General features: G+C 52.5%; 1 protein-coding gene across 3 annotated transcripts in view; it reads right to left on the reverse strand.

Moving 5' to 3' along the window:
* DNAAF5 (dynein axonemal assembly factor 5) overlaps nucleotides 1-25,332 on the reverse strand; it is a 56,618-nt gene extending 31,286 nt beyond the window's left edge. For all 3 annotated transcript variants that reach the window (XR_004229072.1, XM_026449036.2, XM_031935978.1), the window contains exons 1-5: nucleotides 24,722-25,332; nucleotides 22,209-22,393; nucleotides 10,972-11,096; nucleotides 10,407-10,525; nucleotides 1,132-1,364 (exon numbers count right to left, since the gene is read on the reverse strand). Coding sequence is in view for 2 of the 3 variants with exons in the window: in XM_026449036.2 (XP_026304821.1) it covers nucleotides 1,132-1,364; nucleotides 10,407-10,525; nucleotides 10,972-11,096; nucleotides 22,209-22,393; nucleotides 24,722-25,316 (1,257 nt within the window). In the remaining variant the exon portion in view is untranslated. The remainder of the gene's footprint in view (nucleotides 1-1,131; nucleotides 1,365-10,406; nucleotides 10,526-10,971; nucleotides 11,097-22,208; nucleotides 22,394-24,721) is intronic.
* Nucleotides 25,333-26,103: the final 771 nt, after the last annotated feature.

A 26,103-nucleotide genomic window follows, 5' to 3' on the forward strand; every position in this document is an offset into this window, starting at 1 on the left:
GGACTCACAGCGGATCACACACACCAGCCCCTCTGCACCGAGGGACTGTACAGTGGATCACACACACATCTCCTGTCCTGTCTCAGCCTCGCCCCCGTGTCTCTTGCTCTCCCATAGATTCCACAGAGGACTACAGACAATTTTAAATTCATGGTAGTTTTTGAAAAGTAGAAACATGACATGTAAATAACATGGAAACTGGAACATTTACTTTAAATCAGTCACAATGATTGAGATTTTTTTGTTTTATCTGAGACAGTGTCTCACTCCGTCGCCCAGGCTGGAGACGACTGGCGCTATCATAGCTCACTGCAGCTTTGACCTCCCGGGCTCAGGTGATCCTCCCACCTCAGCCTCCCGGTAGCTGGAGCCACAGGTGCACGCCATGACGCCCAGCTAGTAACAGTGACCTGGACCACTAAAAGTAAAAGCTACTGGCAAGGCCTCCTTGCAATGAAATTTAAGGTTCAAGATAAGGATATTTTGAACTGAAACCTCAAGTCAAAGCTTTAGTTGTTCTCCTGAGCACTAGGAAGTGTCCTTGTGGGGCGGGTGTGAAGTCCTCACGGTGGTGACTGTCAGCACGGCCCGGCCTAGTGAGCAGGAGTGGCCCGAGCATGGGACTCCCTTGTGCGTACCCACTGTTGCCGAGGTGATAACCACCGCCGAGTGCAGACAGGCAGTGAGAAAAAGGACGGTACCACGGACGCCACTCACAGGACACCTGAGGCTGTGCCCTCCCCTCCGCCGGGGGCCCCCACAGCCCCTGTGAGGCCTGGAAGGCCTCTGAGGACAGCCCGGATGTCAATGCTGAACTCTGGGCATCTCAGTCCTGAGTCAGCAGCCTAGTCCCTGTCTGGCGCACGGCACGTTTACACAACACGCACCCGCCACTGCGCCCCGGAGTGTGCTTGAAGACCAGCATGGAGGGTTCACCCTCAACACGCCGTTACCTACAGGTACAGAAAACAGACCGGTGGTTCCCAGGGGCCGGGCGTGGGGAGGGGTTGCGGCCTGGGTGTGAGGGGGAACGCTGTCTCGGCTGTCCCAACTGTGTCTGTCACAGCCTCGGGCCCCACACACCACGGAGGTGGGATCTTAAGCTCAAGTTAGAGCTCCGCAGCCACTCACGCTGTGGACCACGGCTGCCTCCTCATCGGTGCAGGCCTGGAACAAGGTCCGGAGGACGATCTCCAGGTGCTGCGTGGCGTGGTCCTCCGCGTGCAGCAGCAGCACCGGCAGCAGCTGTGCCGACTTCACTCGGGTGCCCACCACCCAGTCTGTGATGTCGTGGCACAGGGCAGGGAGGATCTTGGAGAGGTTCCTGAAGACAAGCTCCCGGCAGCCCAGCACAGGGCGATGCTCTGGAACAAAAAAGAGACAGAACAAGAAATGCACAAGCAAAACCTCAACAACTGAAGTTACCGCACGTCGCATTTAAGGGACACCTGTGAGTTTCAAACTCACCATTTCAAAACAAGTCTCGGGGTGGACGCAAAGCTACCAAATGCCCCCCCCCCCTTTTTTTTTTGAGACGGAGTCTCACTCAGTCGCCCGGGCTGGAGTGCAGTGGCCGGATCTCAGTTCACTGCAAGCTCCGCCTCCCGGGTTCACGCCATTCTCCTGTCTCAACCTCCCGAGTAGCTGGGACTACAGGCGCCCACCACCTCGCTCGGCTAGTTTTTTGTATTTTTTAGTAGAGATGGGATTTCACCGTGTTAGCCAGGATGGTCTCGATCTCCTGACCTCGTGATCCACCTGTCTCGGCCTCCCAAGGTGCTGGGATTACAGGCCTGAGCCACTGCGCCCGGCCCCAAATGCCCCTTTCATTCAGAACATTCACATAGGCGGTGCACGGTTGCAGTCCTAGCACTGTGGAGGCCAAGGCAGGTGGATCACTAGAGCCCAGGAATTCAAGACCAGCCTGGGCAACATGGCAAAGACCCCACCTCTATAAAAAGTGGAAGATGGGCCAGGCGCAGTGGCTCATGCCTGTAATCCCAGCACTTTGGGAAGCCGAGGCGGGCGGATCACGAGGTCAGGAGATTGAGATCATCCTGGCTAACACTGTGAAACCCCGTCTCTACTAAAAATACCAAAAAAAAAAAAAAAAAAAAAAAAATCTAGCCGGGCGTGGTGGCGGGCGCCTGTAGTCCCAGCTACTCGGGAGGCTGAGGCAGGAGAATGGTGTGAACCCGGGGGGCGGAGCTTGCAGTGAGTGGAGATCGCGCCACTGCACTCCAGCCTGGGCAACAGAATGAGACTCCGTCTAAAAAAAAAAAAAAACAGGAAGATGAGCCAGGTGCCGTGGTGCACGCCTGTGGTCCCAGCTACTCAGGAGGCTGAGGTGGGAGGACTGTGCCCCAGCACTCAGCCTGGGTGACAGAGTGAGACCCTATGCCAAGAAACAAAACATTTAGAGCCACACAGAGACGCAAGCAACACACTCGCCACACGTGCTGACGTGTATGATCAGAGAGATGCCTGCGAAGCCATCACCATGGTGGGGGTGATGGCCACGTCCTTCACCCGGCTTCCTCTGCTCCTCTGCAGTGCGGCCCCCATGGCGCTCTGGCACCTCCAGATCTGCTTTCTGTCCCGTGACTGGGCTGCACTTTCTAGAGCTTGACACAAGTGGAAGCCTGTCATTCACTCTCTTTCTTCTCTGCTTCTTTCGCTCTGCGTAGTTTTCTAAGGTCTGCCTGTGCCCGCTCCTTTCTGAAGCTGGAAAGTGGCCTGTTCTGAGGAGATGCCAGTTTGCTGCCCGCTCTTCTGCAGAGGAGCACTCGAATGGTGTCCAGGGCAAGTCTGTGTGGCTTGTGCTTTCACTGTGCCAGGGCAAATACCAGCTGTGGAAGGGCTGGGTCACAGGGAAGGTGCATGCGTTTAACTGTTTTAGAAACTATTTTCTAAAGTGTTTGAGCCAGTCCGCACTCCTTCCCATTTTCAGCAGCATGCGGTACGCTCAGTCTTGAATTGAGACCCGTCTGAGAGGCACAGCGGCGTTTCCGTGTGGTTTTCCTCTGCATTCCGTGACGACTAACCACACTGAGCATCTTCTTCTTCACGGGCTTGTTTGCCGCCTGTGTTATCTTCCCTGGTGAAGGGTCTTTCCAAATTGTTTTCTGTCCATTTAAAAACCTGGATTGTTTTCCTGCTGAGTTTCAAGAGCTCTTTCTATACTCTGGAGACAAATCCCTACATACATCATCTCCAGACATCTCAGTCTTTGGTTTGTCTTTTCGTTTTCTCAACAGGCCTTGGAAAGAGCAGAAGTGTTCATTTTGGTGAAGTTCAGCACATTGCTTTGCCCTGTTACAGAGCGTGCTTTTGAGGACGCACCCAGGGAAGCGTGGCCCGGCCCATGGTCATGAAGGCTTCATCCTAGCTCTGCGGTTCTGGGCTTTACCTTCAGGCCCCTGATGCAACCGGGGTGTTTTTCACTCCCAGTTCACTTTCTAGCATATGAGTAAGCCTATCATTACAGCACCCTTATTAAAAGACTCCATTAAATGGTCTTTGAGCCTTCATCAAGTCAGTGGTCTGCATGTGGGCGCCTGTTTCTGGACTCTCGTTCCGCTCATTGGTCTGAAAGCCAACACCACACGGCCCCTGACTGTGGTTTTGTGAGTCCTGCACCCAGGCACTGCTGACATTCAGCCTTGCTTGCTCCTCCCCAGTGTTTCGGCGGCTGTGGGTCCTTTGCACGCCCACAAGAATTTCACAATCAGTTTATCGATTTTTACACAAAAGCCTTCAGGGATTGACAAAAAGGTTTTGATCTTAAAAATTCAGGCCGGGCGCGGTGGCTCATGCCTGTAATCCCAGCACGTTGCAAGGCTGAGATGGGCGGGTCACCTGAGGTCAAGAGTTCAAGACCAGCCTGACCAACACGGTGAAACCCCGTCTCTACTAAAAATAGAAAAAATAAGCTGGGTGTGGTGGCAGATGCCTGTAATCCCAGCTACTCGGAGGCTGAGGCAGGTGAATCGCTTGAACCCAGGAGGCGGAGCTTGCAGTGAGCCAAGATCACGCCACTGCACTCCAGCCTGGGCGACAGAGCAAGACTCCATCTCGAAAAAAGTAAAAAACAAAAAATAAAAAATAAATTCAGAGCAACTGTAAAGATAGAAATAAAACCATGACATGTCAGGATTTAAAGGGTCTTTTTCTATTTTTAGAGAAAGCGTTTCGCTCTGTCACCCAGGCTGCAGTGCAGTGGCACCATCTCAGCTCACTGAAACGTTCGCCTCCTGAGTTTGACCAATTCTCCATTCTCATGTCTCAGCCTCCTGAGTAGCTGGTACTACAGGTGCATGCCACCACACCTGGCTAAGTTTTGTATTTTTAGTAGAGATGGGGTTTCACCATGTTGGCCAGCCTGGTCTTGAACTCCTGAGCTCAATATTACAGGCATACACCACCAAGCCTGGCTGCACCTTTCTTCCTGATGATGATCCACTCAGGAAAGTTTGCAAAATGAGGGATGTGTGACCAAGAACAGCCAGGGAGGGGTCCGCTGACAGCTGAACAGAGCTTTGTGGGCACCTGGGCCTGTGGGTATTTCCAAAGAAACACTGGCCGGTGCTGGGCAGGGATACCCATGGCCTGGACACAGGCTGGGACTGGTTTGAGGCCTGTTAGGAACTGGGTCCCACAGCAGAAGGTAAGCGGATGGTGAAGGAGCATGACCGCCTGAGCTCTACCTCCTGTCAGATCAGTGGCGGCATGAGGTTCTCAGGGGAGGGCAAGCCCTCCTGTGAACTGTGCGTGCGAGGAATCTGGGTTATATGCTCCTTATGAGAACCAAACGCCTCATGAGCTGAGGGAGAACAATTTTATCCTGAAACCACCCTGCTCCCCGCCCCACCCATGGAAAAATTGTCTTCCACAAAACCAGTCCCTGGTGAAAAGGCAGGGCACCGCCGGTTCTGGGTTCGGTCAAGTGCTGCTGAACGGTGGGCTGCGTTCTGGGAAACATGTCGCTGGGTGATTTGGTCGCCATGTGAATGTCCTACAGTGACATACACAAGCCTGGATGGCGCAGCTCCTACACGCCTGGGCTGTGCGACGCCTGGGCTGTGCGATGCCTGTGAGGCTCCCAGGCTACGAACCTGTGCAGCAAGGTGACTGCACTCCACACGCAGAAACTGCAGCAGACGGTGAGCATTTGTTTCCGAACACAGAGAAGGTACAGGAGAAACACGATGTCACCACCTGAGGGGACCAGCCTCCTCCCTGCGGTCAGTCATGGACTCAAACGCCGTTATGCAGCACATGGCCTTATATGGTTCTGAAGCCTGTTTTTCTATACTTAATATTATAGCAGACATATGCTGGGTACCATGACTCACGCCTGTAATCCCAGCACTTTGGGAGGCCGAGGCGTGTGGATCACCTGAGGTCAGGAGTTGGAGACCAGCCTGACCAATATGGTGAAACCCCGTCTCTACTAAAAATATAAAAATTATCCGGGTGTGGTGGTGGGCGCCTGTAATCCCAGCTACTCGGGAAGCTGAGGCAGGATAGTTGCTTGAACCTGGGAGGCGGAGGCTGCAGTGAGCTGGGATCACGCCACTGCACTCCAGCCTGGGTGACAGAGCAAGTGTGCCTCAAAAAAAGAAAACAAGTTCCTTCTTCTGCAACACCCCTGGCTAACTCAGAGCTGGCCAGCGCTCCACGTGTGGGTCCTTGCTGGCTTCAGACGATGCTAACCAGCTTTTCCAGCCCCTTTGCACAACGTAACGTTTCTGACAATCTCCATTCAAGCTTCCATCTTTCCTAACACACAGATGAAATACACAAGTAAAGCAGAATAGGTGCGAGCTCCGAGGCGGAACAGGAGAACGGAGGGAGGAGAAGGCCGTCACATGGCAGCGTTCATCCACAGGGAACCCTGCTCACTTGTAAGTCAGGCTTTAAGAAGAGCCAAGTCTGTCCTCCTGTGTGAAAAGCTCTGGCCGGCCACTCACCAGCACCATGAGGCGCTTTCCTTTACACTCAGGCATTGCCAAGGAAAACAATCTTAACAGAGGGATAGTCTCAAAGCAGAAAGGACTCTGGAGCGTTGTCACTGAGCCATCTGCGGCTGGCGGCTGGCAGTGCGATCGTCAGACACGCCAGGCGTGAACGTGTGCTTCTGCGTGAGAAGGGCACGGTGTTCGGGGAAGTGACTGACTTCAGGACGGTGGGTGATGCCCTCACAACCCTCCCAGCACGAAGCTTGGTTGTGAAGGTGGAGGTTTCAGTGCTGTTAACGGAAACCTGTGCTGTGTCTGCAAAGCTAACGACAAACTATATGGTACGAATTACATTTCTATGTGGTGCACACCTTATTTTCCTAGGAAACAGGAAAACTGGGCTCTGATTACACTTCAGATCCAGGCCCACGTGAATTCTTTATTGATAGGTCATGACCTCTGAGCACCGCTTGCATTAGCTGTGATCTGAAAATATTACCAAACTTTGCCTGTTCACACCCTTGGCAGCTCAACCACAGGGTCGGACTACCCGTTCTTGCAGGTAAGACAGGCCACGCAGCCACTCATCGGCTCCCTGAGTGCCCACAGAGCCACCGAGCCTGGCTCACTGCCTCTGGGGCCTGGGGATGGCAGCAGACGGACAGGCCCCCGGAGCGAGCGGTGAGGTGAGCACAGGGTCTGGGTCCACCGAGGACAAGGAGCACCTCCATCGAGGTAGGGGGCAGCTGCCGGAGCTCTGAGGGGAGCGAGAGCCAGAGCTGAGGCCCCGCTGCGGAGCCTGAAACAGTCTGATGCGGGACCTGCATCCAGGGCATGGCAGGGGTCCTCAAACTCCACACTCAGAAACAGACAACCCGATTTAATAGATGACAGATGTGAACAGCCACCGAAGAAGATGCATGGGTGCGCAGAAGCACAACACAGCACAGGAAAAGACCCCAATGTCCTCTCATTAGGGAATCGCAAACTAAAACACCCCAGGCCACCGCTGCGTACCAACCGACACGCTAAAAACAGCAAACCCCACTTCATAAGCTGGCCTGATCACGGCACCTGGAGAGCTCGTCCAGTGCCCGTAGGGATGCGACGTGGCGCGAAGGGTGTGGAAAACAGTGTGTGGTGAGTTTCTAACAAAGTAAGGACTGTACCTACGGCCCAGCAGTCCCACGCCTGAGTGTTTATCCAGTAAAACACTCTCACAAAAACCAGGCTGCAAGTGTTTACATCAGCTTTACCTGTGATGGTGAAAGACTAGAAAGCACCTGAATGTGCCCCGCTAGTGACCGGATGGTCTGTCCACGGGAGGGAACGTGACTCACACGAAGAAGGAAAGTGCTGCACACAGGTGCCATGCACGAGCCTCCAACGCGCCGCACACAGAGGAAGGAGCAGACGCCAGCAGCCATGCTCCCACGACCTCATGCCCGTGACATCCTGGAAGGGACGCACAGGATGCAGCCCACGGCAGCAGTGCCAGGGCCCAAGGTTCTGGGAGGTGGAGATGCCCACATGTGGGCGACAGAGGCGGTGCTGCTCAAAACTCACAGAGCTGCAGCCCTGAAGGGTGAACGCAGTATGGTCCTGGGGGAGGGAACGTCACAGACCCTGGGCAGGGCGGGTGGGGGGTGGCAGGATGGTAAGGAGGACGTCACAGACCCTGGGCATGGTAGGCGGGGGGTGGCAGGACGGTAGGGAGGACATTTGCTTGGCGATACAAGGCCAGTGCAAACTTCTAAGGAAGAGACTCAGATATTCTTCTGATCTGACATTTAAAATACTGTAGAAAAAAATCTGAGAAATCGTATTTAAAATTCAAATCTACAGACTGAAGCAAAGTAATTTGAGGGGAAAATGCCAAAAATCTAACCAAATGTAGTGCTGATGCCACTGACTCTGATTGTAATTCAATTCTAAATTTACTCTGCTCTACTCGAAACAAAAATTCTGTGCCTAACGACACTCTCCACGCCTCGGCATGGGTAACTGTGTTTTTGCAATTATCAGTCAGGAACAGTCCCAAGTCCTTGAACCAATTCTAAATCAGGCAGCCTCGAAAGAGCCTGTGTTTCCACCACAGGGAGGAAGCCCCTTCCGGGAACCTACTAGCAGGGCCAGCCAGTTGGCGAGGGCAGGGCGGGATGTGTGTGTCTGTACATGTGTACATGTGTATATGTATGTGCACGTGTGTGCGTGGATATGCACGTACGTATGCACAGATGTGTATGTGTGTACACGTGTGCGAGGCTATGCATGTACACGTGTGTGCACAGACGTATGTGTATACACGTGTGCATGTGCATGCCTGTGAATATGTGTGTTTGCGTATATGTGTGTGCTTTGCTCTGTCTTCTCCTTTACCGCATTCCAAGGATCGTACCTTCCAGAAACTGTCCCTGCCCCGCTCTGCCTCCCTCTCCAGTGCACAGCGGGAAGGACTGGACCCTCCTGCGTCTCGGGGACGGCGTTCCTGCCCCACTGACACCTGAAGGGCCTTCCACTGGCTTCTCAGTGAGCACGTGGGGAACAATTTGCCACGCAGTGTGAGCTCCGTGTAGCATGAATTAGGCAGACAGGCTGGACCCTCTCTAAGGAGCCGCATTTCCTCATCGGTGAGGAGAGCCCAGCTGAAATCGCCAGAAGCAAACAACCCACAGCTTAGCTTCTAGGTCTGACCAGTGCAGAAGCCCACCCCAGGCGGCTGGACGGAGAGGCACTGACAGAGAACCACAGCACGTGTGGGATTCCACTCCCGTCACTGGTGCGCAGACAGTGCGAGTTCAACAGAGAGTTCGTAAGCGGCCTCGTGTCTAACTTCCACATTTTTTTTTTTTTTGAGATGAAGTCTCGCTCTGGCCCCCACGCTGGAGTGCAGTGGTGCAATCTCGGCTCACTGCAAGCTCCTCCTCCCGAGTTCACACCATTCTCCCGCCTCAGCCTTGCAAATAGCTGGGACCACAGGCGCCCGCTACCATGCCCGGCCCTAAGTGTTTTATATGTTAAAATTAACTCATTTTTAGAGGCATAGTTTGCAAATACAGTTCCTCTTCTTTTTTTTGAGATGGAGTCTCACTCTGTTGCCCAGGCTGGAGTACAGTGGCGTGGTCATAGCTCATCGCAGCCTCAACTTCCTGGACCCAAGCGATCCTCCCACCTCAGCCTCTGGAGCAGCTGGGATACAGGCGCGCACCACCACACCCAGAGAATTTGTTTTTGTTAAAATATTTGTAGAGTTGGAGTCTTGCTGTGTTGCCTAGGTTGGTCTCCAACTCCTGGGCTCCAGTGATCCACCCTGGCCTCCCGAGTAGCTGGGATACAGGCGTGAGCCACCATGCCCAGCCAAGAAGCTGCTTTAATGCTGTATTTGACAGAGTACAACACTTCCCTCCAGGACCTGACCCTGGGCTACTTCAGCGCCTGGACTAGGCCAGGGAGGTGACATGGGAAGTAAGTTGAGGCTGCAAATCTCTCAGGGTATCTGATTTGGGCTGTGCATCTGATTGATTTGGGCTGGGTATCTGATTGATTTGGGCTGCGCATCTGATTGATTTGGACTGGGTATCTGATTGATTTGGGCTGTGCATCTGATTTGGGCCGTGCTTCACCTACTTTCTGTCCTTATCAGTGCGTGTCTATTATTCACTTTTAAGACACTCTGCAGATAGACTCAAGTGATGAAAACACCCGACCATGTGCAAGTGGAAGACACTCAGCCCCACAAGAGAGTGGTTTCTACACAGATGAAGCCCGAGGTGGGCCAGTGGCATGGCAGAGCAAGTGTGTTGGGGCTGGACCTGGGAGCCTCCACTCAGACTCAGCCAGACCTGCTGGGCTCTGCAGAGACACACAGGGGTGCCTGCAACATGGCCAGGGAGCAAATGTGGGAAGGGTGGGAGGCCACACAGCAGGGGACCCTGTTCCCAGGTTGGAAATCATGTGGAACCATGAAGACCTCACCTCATCTGTGGCCCTTGTGCTGAGCTCTGTCTTGGTGAAATGATGAGCCCCTTATCCCACTGTTTCCAACATCCCCCAACCACGAGCAGAGCTGCCCAGGAACCCAGAGTGCAATGCACCCTTGTGTGCACAGCCCAGGGAGGGGGGCGGACACCATCTAGCAGTGCACTGGACACTTTCAGAAGCCCACGGCCTTTTTAAAATAAAGCTGGTCAGAGGAGGGGAGAGGTCACTGCGAGGCACATGGGGGCTCCCCAGATGCTGAGGAGAGACGTGCTCTGCCCAGGACGCAGGGAGGGCCCAGGTGCCTGGGATGTAGGAGTCCCAGCACAATGGGGAGATGCCTGCACCTTTCCAATGCGGCCGCCTGGGCTCAGAACTCCAAGAGCTGAAGCTTCCTTCAAGTTCAGAAGCCCCTTTCCTACCCAACAAGGGCTCGCCTCCCGGCGCTCCCCTGCCTCGGTCACTCACCATGCGGAGGGTAATGGGGTGGGGTGGGAGGGGCAAAGTCCAGCTTGTCCTTCAGGTCCTCCTCATTCTCCTTCTGCCACTGCAGGCCAATGTCTTCCCAGAGGCTGACAGCCAGCTGCCTGTGGCACAACAGACAGACAACAGCGGCTCAGGGCAGGGCACGCAGGGGAGGGCCCTGCAAGTTCCCAGGGATGCCCAGGAGGCCGCAGGGCTGTGCCACGACACGGGTCGCCTAAAGACCCCATCACATGAGAGCGGGAAGCTCCCTCCCTAACCCCAGAAAAGGTGGACCAGGAACCCCGTTCATCTTGTGAGCACTCTACTGGCAGTACACCAAGGGGGCCGCCTGATCTCTGTCCATTACTCAGTCAAATGTTAAAAAGACGTGAAATGACGTTTACAAAACCAGAGGCCTTCTGTATGGCACATCACCTCAGAGCACAGGGACGAAGGGACACGAGCAGGTTTCTGTGACAGATTCTAAGTGAAGAGAAACCACCACTGCTATACATGACTGTTTAGGAAGCAGGGCCCACGGCCGCCGGCTGGATACCTGCCCACGTACCTGACCTCGGGCACCTCGTCGTTGAGGCTGCTGAGCAGCAGAGGGATGAGCTTGTGGAAGAAGGAGTAGCGGTCACGCAGACGCAGCAGCCAGCCGCCTACCACAGAGGCCACCGCCCGCCGGACCTGTGCACGAGAGGAAGGGATAAGGATTCGTGTACGCAAAGGGGATGCTGGAGTTGATGCCACAGCGCAGCTCTGAGTGCCGCTATGCAGACGCTGCCTGAGGCAGAGGCACGGCCAGGTCCTGGGCCACCTGCCACCACCTGGATGCCATCCCCAAGGCAGACGTGCATGGCCGGGGTCCTGGGCGCCACCAAGTCTGGGTCCCAGCCAGCTCTGCCAGGCCCCCCTGGCTGGGCCGGAGAGGAATGCTGCTGTCTTGCAGCCTCACACACATATCCCCCGTGCCCCGGCCTGGTCCTATTGGCGAGAGCAGGCTCCTAGCTGCTGCCTGAGCTGTGCCACGTGTTCAGTCTTCTGCATGAAAACCTCCTGGCCAGGCTGTGCCTGTCTCACCCTGGGTGCTCAGTGAGCCGGGCTACAGCAAGTATGGTGCACCATGGCCAGACCTCAAAGGCATCTGGTCCCAGAGCCCAGGGACTCTGGAGGAAACCAGCAGGGTCCCCAGTTCTGCTGCTGGATGTCTGAAGAGGGGGCACGAGGGCCTCTGCCTACCTTGCCTACGCAGGCAGAAGAAACCAGCTTAAAAGACACCAGGTGCCCTAGCCAAGCTCCCAAAGGGCAGTGCCTGAGATGGGGACCAGCACCAACACTCCTCAAAGGGAACTGGGAACAGCCAAGAAGAAGCTGGGTGAGGAAGCGGTGTGGCTGAAGCCAGCTACAGACTGATCCAGGGAGCTCTGGGGTGTGAACGAGCTTCAGAGTCGTCCCCTGTGAGGCCAGGGGCCGACTCTGTGGTGCCATCAGTGCCTGGCTGGGCTGTGGGGCACAGGACCTTCATCCCTCCTGACACTTTGGATGAAGCGTCTCTGCACAGCTATGCACCATTAGCAATAGCACTCACAGCCACTCGTAGGTGCAGGGGACCCGAGCAGCAGCTGTGCCCATGGCGTGGTCACTCACTGGGACTCGGAGGAGGGGTTGCCCCGCCCCGGCTCCAACAAGGCCCAGAGCCAAGCAGATCGCATCTAGGATCTGTCCCTGCCAGCCTGGGACCCGGACCCTGGCCTGACCGCTCCGAAGTTCATTCCCACCTGGAAAATGGGAAGGAATGACTGACAGGGCTCATCACTGAGGTCCCGTGAGGGGTAGACAAGTTCACACAAGGAGAGGCCTGACGCGCCTGACTCCTGCTGCCCGTGTGGTGAGCACAGGCGACTCTTGGCATGCGAGCAGCAGGGAAGCGTGCATAGGGGACACAGCATAGGGGACACAAGAATGCATGGTGCATTTGCGGGGGTTATTACTGACACAGGGCCTTACTAGCAACCACAAATACAAGTACCCATATAACAATTGAGAAACCCAAATCAGCTCCATGGCCACTCCACCACCTGGTTAGAGAGTCACCACAGAACAAGCTGTCACTGTCGTCTTCATACACAGCGCTGGCGGGTCTCGAGCAGAGATGCCCCAGGGTTTAATGCAGTCAACAGGCACCACTCATGGCCGCACCTGCCAAGACGCTAATCCACGTGAGTGGCAAACTCCAAGCTCAGCCTGTGCCATGTGCTGAGATGCTGGAAAGCCTGTCGGGCAGAGGGCATGACTGAGACAAGCCAGACTGCAGCCAGCCCCGAGCCCAAACACACATGATGGGGCCCTCTCCAGGAGATGGGCAGGCATCCAGGGCCACATGGCAAGGCCTGAGCACACTCTGCCCCAGGCCGGCAGCCGGGGAGCAGTCTGAACTCGCTGAGTCGGCCTTGCTGCTTTCTCCTCCCTGACCTCCTGCACCTGTGCCAGGGTCTCTGCAGGGCCCTGCCCAGGACGGCCACCTGTCTGTTGGAACCCACAGATAGGCTTCTTTTGTAGAAAAGAGCTTCAAACATCTCACCTCATAGCAAGGACAGCTGCAGGGCTAGGATTTGGGGCTGCTCCTGAGTCTCATGGACTGCCACCACCTTTTCTATCAGTTTCTACTGGTATCGTAAGAAATCTGCAAATGCTAATTAGCATGAGACGGATTATCCCTTTTCTTTTAGTTCAAAAACAACACTGAATACCACACTGCCATGTAACAGTTTAACAAAGCAGGATGGTTTTCAATTTTTTTTCTAAAAAGCAAAAGAAATGAATTAGAAGCCTTCGCAAGAAGGATGGGTACAAACAAGCCCAGACTGCAAAGATGACAGTAAATACCTAGCGACATCGACCGACAGCCACAAGCATCAGGAGCATCCAGGAAAACATGATCTCACCAAGTGAACTAAATAAGGCGCCGGTGACCAATCCCGGCGTGACAGGGATAGGTGACCCTTCAGACAGAAAACTCAAAACAGCTGTTTGAGGATGCCCAGCAAAATCCAAGATAACATGGAGAAGGAATTCAGAATCCTATCAGAGAAATTAACAAAAAGACTGAAATAATTAAAAAGCATCAGGCAGAAATTCTGGAGTTGAAAATGCGATTGGCATACTGAAGAATGCATCGGAGCCTCTTAACAGCAGAACTGACTACGCAGAAGAAAGAACTAGTGAGCAGCTTGAAGACGGGCTATTTGAAAATACATAGAGACAAAAGAAAAAAGAATAGAAAGAATGAGACACATGGACAGGATCTAGAAAATAGCCTCAAAGGGGCAAATCTAAGAGTTCCTGGCCTTCAAGAGCAGGTAGAGAGAGAGAAATCGGGGTAGAAAGTTTACTCAAAGGGATAATATCAAAGAATTTTCCAAACCTAGAAAAAGATGCCAGCACTCAAGTACAAGAAGGCTACAGAATACCAACCAGATTTAACCCAATAAAACTATCTCAAGACATTTAACAATCAAACTCCCAAAGATCGAGGATGAAGAAAGGGTTCTAAAAGCAGCAAGAGGAAAAAAACAACAAATCACATACAACGCAGCTCCAGTACGCCTGGCAACGACCTCTCAGAGGAGACCTCACTGGCCAGGAGACAGTGGCGTGGCGTATTTAAAGTGCTGAAGGAGAGGAAACTTTTACCCTCGTATATCCAGTGAAAAATCCTTCAAACATGAGGGAGACAGACTTTCCCAGACAAACAAAAGCTGAGGAATTTCATCAACATCAGACCTGTCCTACAAGAAATGTTAAAGAGTGTTCTTCAATCTGAAAAATAAGGATGCTGAGCAGTAGTAACAAATCATCTAAAAGGATACAACTCACCGGTAACAGTAAGCACACAGAAAAACACAGAAAAAACACAGACTGTTGTAACACTGTAACTGTGGGGTATAAACTATTCACACCCTGAGTAGAAAGACTAAAAGATGAGCCCATGAAAAATAACTAGCTGGCTGGGTGCAGTGGCTCACACCTATAATCCCAGCACTTTGGGAGGCCGAGGCGGGTGGATCACCTGAGCTCAGGAGTTCGAGACAAGCCTGGCCAATATGGTGAAACCCCATCTCTACTAAAAAAATACAAAAATTAGCTGGGTGTGGTGGTGGATACCTGTAATCCCAGTTACTCAGCAGGGTGAGGCAGGAGAATCGCTTGAAGCTGGGAGGTGGAGGTTGCAGTTAGCCAAGACGGCACCATTACACTCCAGCCTAGGTGACAGAGCAAGACTCCATCTCAAAAATAAAACAATAAAAATAAATAAATCAATAAAAATAAAAATAACCACAATGACTTTTCAAGACAAAAATATAAAAACAACAAAAAGTTAAAAAGCAGAGGGGATAAAATTAAAGTGTAGAGTTTCTATTCATTTTTTTCTTTGCTGCTTGGTTTGTTTTCACAATCAGTGTTCAGTTGCCATCAGTTTAAAATAATGGGTTATGTTATTTGCAAGCCTCGTGGTAACTCCAAATAAAAACCCTACAATAGATACACAAAAAACAAAAAGAAATTAAAACATACAAAAAAAAAAAAAAAAACAGAGAAAATTATCTTCATAAAAAGGAAGACAGGAAGGCAAGAAGGAAGAGCAGACCACAAAACAACCAGAAAACAACAAAACAACAGGAATAAGTCCTTACTTATCAATAACAACATTGAATGTAAGCAGACTAAACTCTCCATTCAAAAGACAGAGTGGCTGGATGGGTAAGAAAACCAGGACCCAGCTATCTGTTGCCGACAAGAAACACACGTCACCAAAAAGGCACACGTAGGTTGAAAATAAAGGGATGCAAAAAGATATTCTGTACAAATGGAAACCAAAAAAAGAGCAGGGATAGCTATACTTAGACAAAACAGATTTCAAGACGAAAACTGTATTAAGAGACAAAGGTCATCATATAATGATAAAGGGGTCAACTCAGCAAAAGGACATAACTTTAAATATGTATTCACCCAACACTGGAACATCCAGATATATAAGCCAAATATTGTCTGTTGAGACAGACTCCAACACAGTAACAGCTAGAGGCTTCAACGCCCCACTTCCAGTATTAGACAAATAATCCAGAGACAAAATCAACAAAGAAACATTGGACTTAATCTGCCCTATAGACTTAATGCACCTAATAGATATTTACAGAATGCTGCATCCAACAGCGACATAATACGCATTCTTCTCCTCAGCACATGGATCATTCTCAAGGATAGACCACATGTTAGGCCATGAAACAAGCCTTAAAACATGAAACTAGAAATTAATCACAAGAACTTTGGAAACTATACAAATACATCGAAATTAAATCATATGCTCCTGAATGACCAGTGGGTCAACGAAGAAATTAAGAAAGAAATTTAAAAAATTCTTTTTTTTTTTTTTTTTTTTGAGACGGAGTCTCGCTCTGTCGCCCAGGCTGGAGTGCAGTGGCCAGATCTCAGCTCACTGCAAGCTCTGCCTCCCGGGTTTACGCCATTCTCCTGCCTCAGCCTCCCGAGTAGCTGGGACTACAGGCACCTGCCACCTCGCCCGGCTAGTTTTTATTTTTTATTTTTTAGTAGAGATGGGGTTTCACCGTGTTAGCCAGGATGGTCTCGATCTCCTGACCTCGTGATCTGCCTGTCTCGGCCTCCCAAAGTTCTGGGATTATAGGCTTGAGCCACCACGCCCGGCCTAAAAAATTCTTAAGTGAAAATGGAAACACAATATGCCAAAACAACAAAAGTAGCACTAAGAGGCAAGTGTGTAGCAACCAGCACCTACATCCAAAAAGCAGGCAACTTCAAAGAGCAACCTTACTCTGTGTTGAAAAGAAATATTTGTAGTCCCAGCTACCCGGGAGGCTGAGGCAGGAGAATGGCGTGAACCCGGGAGGCGGAGCTTGCAGTGAGCTGAGATCCGGCCACTGCACTCCAGCCTGGGCGACAGAGCAAGACTCCGTCTCAACAAAAAAAAAAAAAAAAAAAAAAAAGAAATAGGAAAGCAAGAGCAAACCAAACCCAAAGTTAGTAGAAGAAATAAGAGCAGAAATAAATGAAATTGAAACAAAAAAATACAAAAGACAAACAAAATGAAAAGTTAGCTTTTTGAACAGATAAGCAAAATCAACACACCTTTAACCAGACTAAGAAAAAGAGAAGACCCAAGTAAATAAAATCAGATCAAAAAGGGGACATTACACAACTGATACTACAGAAATTCAAAGCATCATTAGAGACTGTGATCAACTACACCATAACAACATTGTGAGGAGCGACACCATGAGCAATGACACTGTGAGCAGCTATACCATGAGCAATACAATACGAGCAACCACACCATAAGCAACTACAATATAAGCAACGACACCGTGAACAACTATACCATGAGCAACTACACTGTGAGCACTGACACCATGACCAACTACAATATGAACAACTACACCGTGAGCAACGCCGTGAGCAACTACACCGTGAGCACCGACACCGTGAGCAACTGCCCCATGAGCAACTGCACTGTGAGCACTGACACCATGAGCACCGACACCATGAGCAACTACAGTATGAGCAACTACACCGTGAGCAACAACACTGTGAGCAACTACACTGTGAGCACTGACATCATGAGCACTGACATCGTGAGCAACTGCACCGTGAGCAACTGCACCGTGAGCACTGACATCGTGAGCAACTGCACCGTGAGCACCGCCACCGTGAGCAACTACGCCGTGAGCAACTACGCCGTGAGCAACTACGCCGTGAGCAACTGCACCGTGAGCAACTACGCCGTGAGCAAGTACGCTGTGAGCAACTGCACCGTGAGCAACTACACCGTGAGCAACTACACCGTGAGCAACTATACCATGAGCAACTATGCCGTGAGCACCGACACCGTGAGCACTGACACCGTAAGCAACTGCACCATGAGCACTGACACCGTGAGCACTGACACCATGAGCACCAACACCGTGAGCAACTGCACTGTGAGCAACTACAGTATGAGCAACTACACCATGAGCACTGACACTGTGAGCAACTACACCGTGAACAACTATATGCCAATAAAATGGAAAACCTAGAAGAAATGGATCAATTCCTAGACACATACAACCTACCAAGATTAAATCATAAAGAAATCCAAACCTCGAACAGACCAGTAACAAGTAATGATATTGAAGCTGCAATGAAAAGCCACCCAGCAAAGAAAAGCCTGGGACCCAGTACTTCACTGTCAAATTTTATCAAACATTTAAAGAACTAATGTCACTCCTACTCAAACTATTCCAAGAAATAGAAGAGGAAGGAATACCTTCAAGCTTCATTTATGAGGACAGTACTACCCTGATACCAGAACCAGACAAAGATGCAATCGAGAAAGAAAAGTACAGGACAATATCCCTGATGAATACTGATGCAAAATTTCCTCAACAAGACAGTGTTTCAACAGCACATTAGAAAGATCATTCATCATGACCAAGTGGAATTTATTCCAGGTATGCAAGGATGGCTCAACATACACAAATCCAATAATGTGACACATCATATCAGCAGAATGAAGGACAAGAACTATGTGATTATTTCAATTGATGCAGAAAAAGCATAAAATCTAACATCCCTTCAAGATAAAAATCCTCAAAAAACTGGGTATAGAAGGAACATACCTCAGCACAAAAAAAGCCATATATGAGACTCACAGCTAGTATCACCCTGAACGGGGAAAAAACTCAAAGGCTTTCTTCTAAATCTGGAGCAAGACAAGGATGCTCGCTTTCACCACTGTTAGTCAACACAGTACTGGAAGCACTAGCTAGAACAATCAGAAGAGAAAGAAAGAGAATCCAAATTGAAAAGCAAGAGAATTATCCTTGTTTGTAGATGATATAATCTTACATTTGGAAAAACCTAAAGACTCCACAAAAAAAAAATTAGAACAGATAAACCAATTCAGTAAAGTTGCAGGATACAAAAATCACCAAACAAAAACCAGTAGCATTTCTACATGCCAACAGTGAACAAATCTGAAAAAGAAATCAAGAAAGTAATTCCATTTACAATAGCTACAAACAAAATAAGATATCTAGGAATTAACCAAAGAAGTGAAAGATCTCTACAATGCAAATTATAAAACACGAATGTTGAGAAAATTGAAGAGGACACACACAAAAAATGGCAACATACTCCATGTTCATGGACTGGAAGAATCAATATTGTTAAAATGTACATACTACCCAAAGCAATCTACAGACTCAATGTAATCCCTATCGAAATACCAATGACATTCTTCACAGAAACAGAAAAAATAATCCTAAAATTTATATGGAACCTCAAAAGACCCTGAAGAGCCAAAGCTATCCTGAGCAAAAAACACGACAAAAACAAACAAAAAACCAGAGGGATCACATTACCTGACTTCAATTTATACTACAGAGCTACAGCGACCAAAACAGCATGGCACTGGCATAAAAAATTTACACTACAGAACTACAGCAATCAAAATAGCATGACACTGGCATAAAAACAGACACACAGACCGATGGAACAGAATAGAGAACCCAGAAATTAAATCCATACACTTACAGTGAACTCATTTTGACAAAGGTGCTAAGGATATACCTTGGGGAAAGGGCAGTTTCTTCAATAAATGGTGCTGGGAAAACTGGATATCCATATGCAGAAGAATGAAACTGGACCCCTATCTCTTACCACGTACAAAAGTCAAATCAAAATGGATTAAACACCTCAATCTAAGACTTCAAACTATGAAACCACTACAAGAAAACACTGGGGAAACTCTCTGGGACATGGTCTGGACAAAGGTTTCTTGAGTAAAATGCCAAAGCACAGGCCACCAAAGAAGGAATGGGCAAATGGGATCATACCAAGTTAAAAAGCTTCTGCACAGCAAAGAAAACCATCAACAGTGAGGAGACGACCCACAGGATGGGAGAAAACAGCTGCACAAATACCCTCAGAAAAGGGACTCACAACCAGAATCCATAAGGTGCTCAAACTCAATAGAAAAAAATCTAATAACCCGATTTAAAAATGGACAGATCTGAATAGACATTTATCAAAAGGCATACAAATGACGAACAGGTACTTGGCAGGAACATGACAAACACTCATCTCTGAAAAGCTGTCCGTGCAGCCCCAGCCTCTCCTGTAACATCCGATGTTCCTGGAAGGTCCTCTTGACAAGAACAGGTCTGGTGGTCTCACCAGCGGCACACATCGAGCAGGAAAACAGCAGCAAAGCTGAGCAGCTGCCGACTGCAGGCCTGGCGACAACCAGGGCACCCTTGCAGGGCGAAGTCCATAAGCCACCCACCTAAGGGCGGCACAGGGCAGTTTGTTCAGGGCCTGCTTCACAACTGCACGGCCATACGTCCGTCCTGCCTGCCTCGCCAGCGTTCTGGATGCCGTCAGTGTCCTGGCTGGGAGCTCCAGTCATGTGCACGTGGGGAGATGCAGTAGCCCCTGCTGCACTGGGACACCCCCCTTTCCACAACTTCAGACACCACCGTCCCGGGGCCTAGGGCTCCAGGGCGGCTAGACCACCCACGTCCTGACCTTGCTCTGAGGCTCACCTGGCTGTGCTATCTGAGCGAGCTCTGAGGCCTCTGAGCCTCGTAAGGAGGAGATGAAATTATTTCTGGGCCCTTCCAGTGAAGTTGAGTGATTTAAGCGGAGTCTAGCAGGCTGCTGGAAGGTTTCCTACAAGTCAGAAGGCAGTCAGGACCTTCTGTGCAGAGGGGATGGGGTCCCAGGGCTGATCAGAGTAAAAGGGACAACACCCGACTCCACATGAAACTCACATGAAGGGCCGCGCAGGGTCTCTGCTAATAGGATGCAAACCCCACTGGGAAGAAATGGGCCATGCTGGAAGAATTGTCTTGGGCCACACGAAAAATAACACTAACACTAATGATAGCTGATGAGCTAAAAGAAAAAAAAAATCACAAAAAAATCTCATAACATTCTAAGAAAGTTTATGAATGGGTGCTGGGCAGCATTCAAAGCCGTCCTAGGCAGCACGTGGCCCGCGGGCCGCAGGTTGGACAAGCTTGCTTCAGATCAAGGATGTGATGTCAGCTTTCTAACAACTACTGATACAGAGTAGGTGGTTTATGCATAGCTACCAATACAGTTATAGCATGCATAGACAGCTATTGACACGTTGTAACGGTATTTTTACAGTTACGGTATACTTACACTGAGTTACACCGTCTGCAGCTAGCTAGAGAGTTCCAGTATTTACAGAGAGTGCTCCACAGAGTTCCAGTATTTATAGACAGCTATCGATACAGTGACGGTATTTTTAGACAGTGATGGTATTTTTAGACAGTGACGGTAGGTTACACCAACAGCTATCAGCTATGGAGCTTCAGTATGCACACAGAGCTCTCCATAGAGTCATCACACTGTTTTGAGGAATAAGACTTGGCCCATGACACAGACACCACGTTCCTTGTGGGCCATACTCTGCCTCGGGCTTAAGAAAGGTGGGAGAGAAAAAACAGCCAGCCGCCTGCACTTCTCACTGGGCTCTGTTCTTGCCCTGGCCCCCTGAACTGCCCTCCGCAGCCCAAGTATTCTGCCAATAGTCATTGCCAGAAGTGCCTGCTGCCAAGTGCCAGGCAGCCTGGACACTGACCCCACACTCTGCCCACTTTCTCCCCACCGGGCAGAGCCTAATGTGCTCAGGGGCCCTCTGTGCTGCCTGGTGCTGAACCCACACCAGCTCCAGGAGGGGCCGGCCAGCATACATGGTGACTCAACTTCCGCTGGCCTGACGAGACCAAGGGGGTGAACGAAGGCTCCTGGTGGCAAAGGGTCCCCCTGTGTCTCTGCGCACAGCCCCAAGGCAGCCACACTGCCGCTGGAGGGAGAGAGCCCGAGAATGAAGCCTGGCCATGGAGGCAAAGCAGGGGCATCCTGGGCAGGTGCTGTGTCACACCTACAGCCGGCCCTACGGCTGGACCCCAAGAACACAGATGAGGGAGCGAGTCAGGGCTTCCATCCCCGCCCCAGAATACCTGAGTGACTCTTCAACTCACCACTTTCATGCCATTTCCCATCAGGAAACCTACCTCTGCAAAGCTGAAACCTGGAGCCATGTGTGGTGAAGAAGCCAGACACAAAAGATCACACGTCTGACTACGCTGACAGGTAACCCAGACACAGGAAGATCAGAGGTCACTCAGCTTCCCTGGTGGCCACAGTGTGTGGCGTTTTAGCAAGTCACTGGGGCCTCAGATCCAAGACATGCCCTCCCAGCCAGGTTCTGCCAGCAGTAAAGCTGACACTCAGTCCCATCTGTAGAACTCCTGCCTGCCTGCCTGCCCGTCTCTCGGTGGGTTCCAAAGCCCAACAACATAATTATCCCCAACAAACCAACCCCGACTGCACTCTTTTCCCAGGCCAGGTCCACCAACCACGGTGGCTTTTCAGGAAAGTGCATCTTGATGGATGGGAGCACTAAGGAAGCTCCTGCAACTGCTGAAGCACACACCGTGTCTAAGAGACAATAACTACACAAGCCATCCTTTCTCACACCTTTGGAATTCATAACACCAAACATTAAAACAGTTCAGCTGTCTCCTAGTTTTTCCAAGATGTGAATAGGAACATCCTGTGAGTAGGAATAATGAAAGGACATTTGGTGCATGCAGCATTCTGAAAAAAGAACAAGTGCATTAGTTAAAAAGAGCACGTCAGCCTGCCTGTGGTGGAGAGAGGAACAGACTGTCCGGGAGAAACACCAGTTACCTGCGGGACGTCATCAAACAGTCGCTGAGCAAAATGGGAAAGCACGTCGTCCACGGACTTCCCGTTGCCAAACTGGATCACCGCACCTGTGGCTTCGACGGCGGCCACACGGACCTTCCAGTGCTGGTGGGAGATGGTCTGCATCAGGGGCCCGATCAGAGACTCCGACTGCATGTGGAAGTGATCTGAGGGACAGGGAGGCCCCCAGTTACCAGAGCTGCTCCCACACGCCTTGCCCAGCTCTGTGGGCTTCCAGAGGACAGCTGCCCACCTGTGAGCTCCTCACCTCCCATCCTCTTCCCCTCCAGGTCCTTTTGCTGCAGAACAGTAAACAACCCAGGCTGCCAAACAGAGCTCTGTACCGTCCAGCACAGGAAGAGGCTCAGGGACAAGTGTCCCACCTTGATGACACTCGTGCAACCCAGGGGGCTTAGAGGGACCAGCAGGGAAAGGCTGGGGGTGCAACCCCATCGTGGCTGAAGATGGGAGAGCCTGGACCTGCTGAAGCCAAGGTGGAGGCCTGAGGGGGACACTGGAGGCCACAGGAAAGAAGCCGAGACCAGAGGACGGCGGGAAGGCTGCACTTCCAGCCCCAACTGAGACCAGTCCCCAGGCTCCTCCAGGAAGCTGGGCCAGAACCACTCCAGGAAAAGCCACTGCACTTCCTATTTGTAAAGTTCCCGCAGAAAGTCAGAACAAGAGGTGGCGGGCGCCTGTAATCCCAGCTACTTGGGAGGCTGAGGCAGGAGAATCACTTGAACTCAGGAGACAGAGGTTGCAGTGAGCAGAGATCACCCCATTGCACTCCAGCCTGGGAGACAGAGTGAAACTCCGTCTCCAAGAAAAAAAAAAAGTCAGAACCAAAGGGTCTCTGGCATTCACACTGCCTCTTGCCTCAGCTCTGCACTACTTGGGGCTTGTCTGGGAAATGGTCATTCCAATGAGACTTTGGGTGAGCTCTTCAACTTCTCTGCCACTGCCCAGTGTGACCGAGGCCAGAGGCGAGGCCCTCCACCCAGGGGAGAGGAGGGCCAGAGGTGCTGGAGATGAGGGGATGCTCCAGGCAGAGGCACAGTCCCTCACCCCACAGCAACCAGTGAGCACATACCCCGGCAAGCTCTGCTCGGGGCAGGGGCACAGGCAGGCATGGTGCTGTCCTATGGAACTTACGGTCCAGGGAGGGAACGTGGCAAGGCCGGGAGGAGCTCCCTGGAGGAAGCAGGAGCACCCGTGGGGCTGATGCACAGACGGGGTAGGGAAGTGGTTGTATTTCTGAAGAGAAATACATTAAACGACAGGAATTCTCAATGGCCATGTCCAGCCCAAGGCTCTTCCCCAAGCTCCACAGGAGTTCTGGACCATGTGAAATCCAAAGTTAACCAACGTGGAAATCTCGCCATTTCCCCAAGTCCAGCTTTTCCTTTACTGCCGGAACCTCTTCTCCACGCAGCTGCAGTGATCTTTTAAGAACCTGAACTCGGGTCTACTACTCCTATTTACACCCCCTGCACTTCCCAATACATTCAAACCATCATCGGGATATCACTGGGACGGCCTGAGCTGGCCAGATCTCTCACTGCTTTCCTGCTCCCTATCGCCCACGGATTTATAGCATCGGTGTTCCCCCCTCTGGAAAGCCTTCCCGCTAGCAGGAAGCCGGCGCCTGCTATCATTCCACATCCCAGCCAGAGGAGGGAAAGGGCAAGGCCCTGCAGGAATGGCCAGTTAAGGAAACAGAACGACCGGATCAGATCAGAGCTCTAAAAATGATGCGGAACGTTAGAAAGTGGAGGGGAGAAGCGGCCTCCTTCCACTTAGGACAGTGGTCCAAACCAGAGAGGGAACGCAGTGGAGTAGGATGAATGGGACAGAAAGTGAAATGACCAGAGCAGAGTCTCAAAGCGTGTCTCCTCAACTAGATGCAAGTCCTGCAAGCCCCCAGAGGGAAGGAAAGGAGGCAGCTATCCGGGCACACCCCACCCCAAACCGCTTAAGAGGAATTTCCGCGGTGGTTTCCAGGGATCTGGATAGGAGAGCTGGCTCGTGGGCCTGGGTAAGGGGGCTCAGGCAGGGAGGAGGGTGGGGGGTGAGGGTCGCGGGACGGCGGAGTGCAAAGAGGAGGACCGCAGAGTATAGGTAGGTGGAGGGGGCACTGGGAGCAGGCAGGTAGGGGCGGGGCTTGGGGCGTGGAGGGTGGAGGCGGGGAGCGGACACTGGGGTGAGGTGAGTGAGGGCCAAGCAGGAGCAGGTGGCCGCGCAAGCAACAGGTACGTGGGCGTAGAGGGCAAGGGAGCGGGTGAAGGGCGCGTTGGTGGCGGGACGTGAGGCAGGGGACGCAGTGGTGGTGACAGGAGGGGGCCGGGCGGGGGGCTTTGGGGCAGGCGGGTGGGGGACGCGGGGCATGGTGGGGGCCGGGATATTGCGGGGTGGGGCCGAGCCGCGGGGATTGTGAGGGGGGCCGTGGAGGTGGGGGTGAAAGTGTGGGGTGTGGGAGCGGGGCCCGGGGTGCTCACCGGGCGTGGCCTGCGCCAGGGCGGCGGCGCAGCTGCAGCTCTCGCGGCGCACGGCGGCGAAGGGGTCCAGCAGGGAGCAGCACAGCGCGCGCAGGGCGTCGTCCAGGTGGGGCGCGAGCGCGGCGCCACACAGGTCCACGGCCAGACCCAGCAACTGCACAAGCGCCAAGCGCAGCTCCTCGCAGGCCTCGGGCGGTCGGCGCGCGGGCTCGGGGCCGGCCAAGCGCGCGGCGAGCGCGGGCAGCAGGCGCGGCAGGGCATCGCGGGGCCGCGCGGCGCGGCGCAGGCCCAGACCCAGCAGGTGCACTGCCAGCGCGCGGCAGCCCTCGGCGGGGTCGCTCAGGCAGCGCAGCAGGCGCGGCAGCAGCAGGCGCGCCCAGGGGCCCTGGAAAGCGGTGGGGTCGGCGGCAGGGCCCGGCTCCTCCAGCGCTCGCCGCAGGGCCTCCAAGGCGCGCCGCCGGCCCGGTTTGCTGTCGGCCTCCAGCCCCGGCAGCAGGCGGCTCAGGGCGCGGCTCAGCTCTGCAGCCTCCGTCATCTCGGCCCCCTCGGCCGGGTGTGAGGCCGCCACGGCCTCCGCCACCCCCGGCGCCGCCATCTTGTTCGCGTCGCCGGTCACTAAGGGGAACGGCGCTTTCGCGACGCTCGGCGCGGATTACGGCAGCACTTCCGGTCCGCGCTGGGGGCGAGGCGCCGGGCTCCTTCCTCCCCGCAGGTGCGCACGTGGGTCTGGGCCCTGGTCCCACCGTGCTCACCTGCTGTCCCGCGCTGTCGCAGGAGCCCCCGCCAGCCGGCCTGCTGGGCCTTACCCTGTCCCCATTGCGCAGATGGGAAGGGTCTCGGGAGGGTGCAGCTCGCCTGGGATGCGGGCCCCGGGCTATAGGCCTGGGCCTGCCCCTAGGGAAGCCTGCCCTGCGGCCTGGAGTGCTTGGAGAAGGAACCTGGGTGCCCTGCATCGGTCCAGGGTAGTCGGGAAACCCCTTTTTGAGCCGTCTAGAGCCCCTCTGGCTTTGGGAATGTCCGTTCCAGGAGGGAAGGGCGCTGGTTCTGTGGACTGGATCCCCCCTGTGGTGTAAGACGGGTTCCTGCTCTGGGCTTCACGTGCAGCCTGTGATTTGATCTCAGGTGTAGCTGCCCAATAGGTTCGCCTTACTGCCCAGGTAGAGCCAATTTATCAAGACAGGGGAATTTCAATAGAGAGTTTAATGCATGCAGAAACCGGCTAAACAACACCAGAGCTTTATTACGCAAAGCGGGTTCTGAAATTCCTGAGACGGGTCATTTAAGGATAATTAGGCAGGTAGGGGGCCAGGGAGAGGGCAGTGCTGATTGGTCGGGTTGGAGATGAAACAGTGGAGCGTCAAAGTTGATTCTCTTGCTGTCTT

This window comes from Piliocolobus tephrosceles, chromosome 8, assembly GCF_002776525.5.
Source record: "Piliocolobus tephrosceles isolate RC106 chromosome 8, ASM277652v3, whole genome shotgun sequence".
Taxonomy (NCBI): Eukaryota; Metazoa; Chordata; class Mammalia; order Primates; family Cercopithecidae; genus Piliocolobus; species Piliocolobus tephrosceles.